At 44.1% G+C, this 6206-nt stretch overlaps 1 protein-coding gene across 1 annotated transcript in view; it reads right to left on the bottom strand.

Moving 5' to 3' along the window:
- Window positions 1-332: 332 nt before the first annotated feature.
- The window catches only part of LOC122935176 (fibrinogen-like protein 1), a 29676-nt gene continuing 23802 nt past the window's right edge, over window positions 333-6206 (bottom strand). The window contains exons 5-6 of the mRNA XM_044290941.1: window positions 1632-1827; window positions 333-476 (exon numbers count right to left, since the gene is read on the bottom strand). Of these exons, the coding sequence (XP_044146876.1) occupies window positions 333-476; window positions 1632-1827 (340 nt within the window). The remainder of the gene's footprint in view (window positions 477-1631; window positions 1828-6206) is intronic.

The following is a 6206-nucleotide window of genomic DNA, read 5'->3' as shown; positions in this document are numbered from 1 at the left end:
AGAAGTGTTACTAATACCCCATTGACCAGTGGGTGAAGGGACCTTAGTCAACACTACTTCCATTCAAGAAATAACTTCTAATTCTCACGCCAATGCTTGAAGGACATTTGTTTATCCCCTGAAATCCATTTACTGCCCTGTACAAGAAGGGCTGCATTTATTATTTTTCGGGGTGAAGCAGGGTGAGGGTAGACACCATTATTTACAACACACTAAAACGCCCAATAAGAAGTTTACAACACAAAAGTGAACACAATCAAATTCCAAAAACAAATCTAAAACATAAAAATTGTACAACTCTCAAAGTAGAATTGAAAGGGACATGTAGACAATTACGGGGATGTTTGGAGGCGGAACACTCTAGGCCGGATCATCATGGAGACTTTTTTTAGTGAGTAGTAGTCCGTGTTCTTCCAGCTGTACCACACAATGCCATCTGGTCCCATAGTCTCACGACCTTTGACATATTTTCCACCCTAAGGAGGGACAAAAATGAAAATTTTGTACAAAATAAATTTACTAAATTTGGTAAAATCTTTTGCAAAAATATCATGTGTGAATGACTTTGCTAGAGATGTTTTGTTGGTGGTTCCCTATTTCTACCTGTGGAACATGGTTTATGGAAGGTCATTGGAGATGTTTGGCATTGCAGGGTCAAGAAACGGTTTGTTGGGACAATACAGTCTACAGTGACCACAGTCAACCCGTGAGGAGCTCTACAGAGTGAGGGTTACACCAGACGTCTCCAAATATCTCAGCTCCTTGAACTTCTTAAAGGTTTGTTATGATGGTGTATTTTTTATTTTTTTGTGGAATTAACCTTTAAGGTGGTAAGACCCTCGCCCTGAAGGACCTGTTCAGTCTCACATAACGCATGCTCCATTGATATGACTGGGCCCAGTTTCCACATGGCTGATTGCTGAGAGTCACAGCAAGAGGACACTTTGTGATCTGCTTAATGTCAAAGAACCTTTTTACTTGTGGAGAACCCCTTTAAAGTTAGATCAATATAGAAAACATTTTGGGATAACCCTAAGCAGGATTAAAAAATGCAAAGTAATAACCCTTGTGGGAATGGTCATGGTGGCCAATATTGGGTTTAACCCATATGTTGCTACCTTGAGACCATGGTATCTCAGAAGTGGCTCAGTGCAAAATCCTGGCAACAGGTGTTCAATTTCCCTGCAGTGTCACCACATGGGAGGTAAAGTAGTACACAGGTCCAACCAAAATCAGTCCGAGGCATGCTGAGTCACTCTGTAGCTGTCTCTGATTGGTTGAGACTTCCCAATCTCACTGTGGACATTTTCAATTTGTGAATTGGTGCCTTAAAACGTCCAGTGAGAAAGATAGGAAGAGGAGCCTAGCACCAAAATGCCCAAGTGGGACCATGGTTGTAGCATGGACAGTTTTTGAAGCAGGCACGCTGCAGAGTTAGTCAATGTCTAAGAAAATCAAGGGTCAGTATAGCTTATGTGGTGTCCATGGAGAGGACCAGCATGGCAGTGGTTGACCGTAAAGTCCTGGATTACACCTAGTTTTTGCCCATCTTATTTGTAGAATGAACCTGGTGTAACCACAAGGCCAAAGACCTCTTAATAGTCATGATAGATCCATGAGTGGCCACTTACCGCATAGTAGACACCGTTGAGGTTGGAGTAGAAACACTGATAGTACCACCAACCCCCATGAGAGATGTCCGCACATAGATTTCCAAAGCCTGGAGCACTGAAACTTCTTTTATTGTGGTACCAAGCAAATAAGTCCTCAGCTGTCCCACTAGGCCCAGAAATGTGGAGCCGGTAGTAGTTGGATTCATCTTCTATGCTACAAGAGAAGTAAGTTCTGAAAAAATATGCTTTTACCTACACACGTGTGCAAAGATTGTTGGTACCCTTCCATTAAAGAAAGAAAAACCCACAATGGTCACTGAAATAACTTAAATGTGACAAAAGTAATGACAAATATAATTTTTATGAAAATCAGACATTGCTTTTAAATGTGGTTCAGCAGAATAATTTCAAAAAACAAACTAATGGAAATGGCCTGGACAAAAATTATGGTACCCCTAGAAAAGATTGAAAATAATTTGACCACAGGGACATGTGAAAATAAGGGAATTCAAACGTGTAATCAGTCAGTCTGTCTATATAAAGGGTTAAAAGTAGTTACTGTGCTATTTGGTATCATGGTGGCTACCACACTGAACATGGACCAAAGAAAGCTAAGGAGAAAGTTGCCCCAAGAGTAAATATGAGCGAAGCAGTTCGGTTTAAACTTTACTATTTTTCAGACAGTAGACAAACCCAAATCTTTCCGGGTCAGTTTTGGACAAATCCACTAAAATGCCACGTAGCGCCATTTTGGTGCACATGTCGGTGGGATTAAAGCAAGAAGGGTTCTCACATGATCCTGATAGGAAGTGGGGGGGAGCCTGCCCTGATATATACTGTATGTATATATATATATATACATATATACACAGTCAGGTCCATAAATATTGGGACATGGACACAATTGTAAAATTTTTGGCTCCATACACCACCACAAGATGTGCTTTACCTGCAGACTATCAGCTTTAATTTGAGGGTATTTACACCCAAATCAGGTGAACGATGTAGGAATTACAACAGTTTGCATATGTGCCTCCCACATGTTTAGGGACCAAAAGTAATGGGACAGAATAATAATCATAAATCAAACTTTCACTTTTTAATACTTGGTTGCAAATCCTTTGCAGTCAATTACATCCTGAAGTCTGGAACGCACAGACATCACCAGACGCTGGTTTCATCCCTGGTGATGCTCTGCCAGGCCTCTACTGCAACTGTCTTCAGTTCCTGCTTGTTCTTGGGGCATTTTCCCTTCAGTTTTGTCTTCGGCAAGTGAAATGCATGCTCAATCGGATTCAGGTCCGGTGATTGACTCGGCCATTGCATAATATTCCACTTCTTTCCCTTAAAAAACTCTTTGGTTGCTTTTGCAGTATGCTTTGGGTCATTGTTCTTCTGCACTGTGAAGCGCCGTCCAATAAGTTCTGAAGCATTTGGCTGAATATGAGCAGATAAGGGTACTTTTAGGGCTCTTTCACACCTGCGTTCTTGTCTTCCGGCATAGAGTTCCGTCGTCGGGGCTCTATGCCGGAAGAATCCTGATCAGTTTTATCCTATTGCATTCTGAATGGAGAGAAATCCGTTCAGGATGCATCAGGATGTCTTCAGTTCCGGAACGGAACGTTTTTTGGCCGGAGAAAATACCGCAGCATGCTGCGCTTTTTGCTCCGGCCAAAAAAACTGAAGACTTGCCGCAAGGCCGGATCCGGAATGAATGCCCATTGAAAGGCATTGATCCGGATCCGGCCTTAAGCTAAACGTCGTTTCGGCGCATTGCCGGATACGACGGTTAGCTTTTTTAGAGTGGTTACCATGGCTGCCGGGACGCTAAAGTCCGGGCAGCCATGGTAAAGTGTAGTGGGGAGCAGCATACTTACCGTCCGTGCGGCTCCCGGGGCGCTCCAGAGTGACATCAGGGCGCCCCAGGCGCATGGATGACGTGATTGCATGGCACGTCATCCATGCGCATTGGGCGCTCTGACGTCACTCTGGAGCGCCCCGGGAGCCGCACGAACGGTAAGTATACAGCTCCCCCGCTCCCCACTACTACTATGGCAACCAGGACTTTAATAGCGTCCTGGGTGCCATAGTAACACTGAAAGCATTTTGAAGACGGATCCGTCTTCAAGTGCTTTCAGTACACTTGCGTTTTTCCGGATCCGGCGTGTAATTCCGGCAAGTAGAGTACACGCCGGATTCGGACAACGCAAGTGTGAAAGAGGCCTAATCCATTCAGTTTGCATCAGGATGTCTTCAGTTCAGTCGTTTTGACTGATCAGACAAAAGATAAAACCGTAGCATGCTACGGTTTTATCTCCGGCAAAAAAAATGAAGACATGCCTGAATGCCGGCAGTTTCCCATAGGAATGTATAAGTGCCGGATCCGCCATTCAAAATACCGGAATGCCGGATCCGTCCTTCCGGCCTGCGCATGCGCAGACTGGTAAAAATGTTAAAAAATATACAAGACGGATCCGTCCTTGCAATGCATTTGTGAGACGGATCCGGATCCGTCTCACAAATGCTTTCAGTCAGCGGTAGATCGGCGGATCCGGCGGGCAGTTCCGACGACGGAACTGCCAGCCGGATCACACTGCCGTAAGTGTGAAAGTACCCTAATATTGCCCGAAACACTTCAGAATTCATCCTGCTGCTTTTGTCAGCCGTCACATCATCAATAAATACAAGAGAACCAGTTCCATTGGCAGCCATACATGCCCATGCCATGACACTACCACCACCATGCTTCACTGATGAGGTGGTATGCTTTGGGTCATTGTCCTTCTGCACTGTGAAGCGCCGTCCAATAAGTTCTGAAGCATTTGGCTGAATATGAGCAGATAAGGGTACTTTTAGGGCTCTTTCACACCTGCGTTCTTGTCTTCCGGCATAGAGTTCCGTCGTCGAATGTATTAGTGCCGGATCCGCCATTCAAAATACCGGAATGCCGGATCCGTCCTTCCGGCCTGCGCATGCGCAGACTGGTAAAAATGTTAAAAAATATACAAGACGGATCCGTCCTTGCAATGCATTTGTGAGACGGATCCGGATCCGTCTCACAAATGCTTTCAGTCAGCGGTAGATCGGCGGATCCCGCGGGCAGTTCCGACGACGGAACTGCCAGCCGGATCACACTGCCGTAAGTGTGAAAGTACCCTAATATTGCCCGAAACACTTCAGAATTCATCCTGCTGCTTTTGTCAGCCGTCACATCATCAATAAATACAAGAGAACCAGTTCCATTGGCAGCCATACATGCCCATGCCATGACACTACCACCACCATGCTTCACTGATGAGGTGGTATGCTTTGGGTCATTGTCCTTCTGCACTGTGAAGCGCCGTCCAATAAGTTCTGAAGCATTTGGCTGAATATCACACACTGCCGTAAGTGTGAAAGTACCCTAATATTGCCCGAAACACTGCTTTTGTCAGCCGTCACATCATCAATAAATACAAGAGAACCAGTTCCATTGGCAGCCATACATGCCCATGCCATGACACTACCACCACCATGCTTCACTGATGAGGTGGTATGCTTAGGATCATGAGCAGTTCCTTTCCTTCTCCATACTCTTCTCTTCCCATCACTCTAGTACAATTTGATCTTGGTCTCATCTGTCCATAGGATGTTGTTCCAGAGCTGTGAAGGCTTTTTTAGATGTTGTTTGGCAAACTCTAATCTGGCCTTCCTGTTTTTGAGTCTCACCAATGGTTTACATCTTGTGGTGAACCCTCTGTATTCACTCTGGTGAAGTCTTCTCCTGATTGTGGACTTTGGCACACATACACCTACCTCCTGGAGAGTGTTCTTGATCTGGCCAACTGTTGTGAAGGGTGTTTTCTTCACCAGGGAAAGAATTCTTCCGTCATCCACCACAGTTGTTTTCCTTTATATTCCGGGTCTTTTGGTGTTGCTGAGTTCCTTCTTTTTAAGAATGTTCCAAACAGTTGTTTTGGCCGCGCCTAATGTTTTTGCTATCTCTCTGATGGGTTTGTTTTGTTTTTTCAGCCTAATGATGGCTTGCTTCACTGATAGTGACAGCTCTTTGGATCTCATCTTGCGAGTTGACAGCAACAGATTCCAAATGCAAATAGCAAATAGCAGACTGGAAATGACCTCTGGACCTTTTATCTGCTCATTGTAATTGGGATAATGAGGGAATAACACACACCCGGCCATGGAACAGCTGAGAAGACAATTGTCCCATTACTTTTGGTTTCTTAACAAGTGGGAGGCACATATGCAAACTGCTGTAATTCCTACACCATTCAACTGATTTGGATGTAAATACCCTCAAATTAAAGCTGACAGTCTGCAGGTAAAGCACATCTTGTTTGTTTCATTTCAAATCCATTGTGGTGGTGTATAGAGCCAAAAATGTTAGAATTGTGTCGATGTCCCAATATTTATGGACCTGACTGTATATATATATGTGATTACTGCAGCAATACCCACTGTGTGGCAGCAATCTTCATGTGTGTGTTAAGTTGAAATTGAGCATCACTCCTCAATTATCCATTTACGTATTTTTAGTATTTGCACACAGTCGCAATTTAATATTTTTATAGGGGGTGCTTTCAATTTAATTAA

This window comes from Bufo gargarizans, chromosome 4 (assembly GCF_014858855.1).
Source record: "Bufo gargarizans isolate SCDJY-AF-19 chromosome 4, ASM1485885v1, whole genome shotgun sequence".
Taxonomy (NCBI): domain Eukaryota; kingdom Metazoa; phylum Chordata; class Amphibia; order Anura; family Bufonidae; genus Bufo; species Bufo gargarizans.
This window is presented reverse-complemented; position numbering and strand designations above follow the sequence as displayed.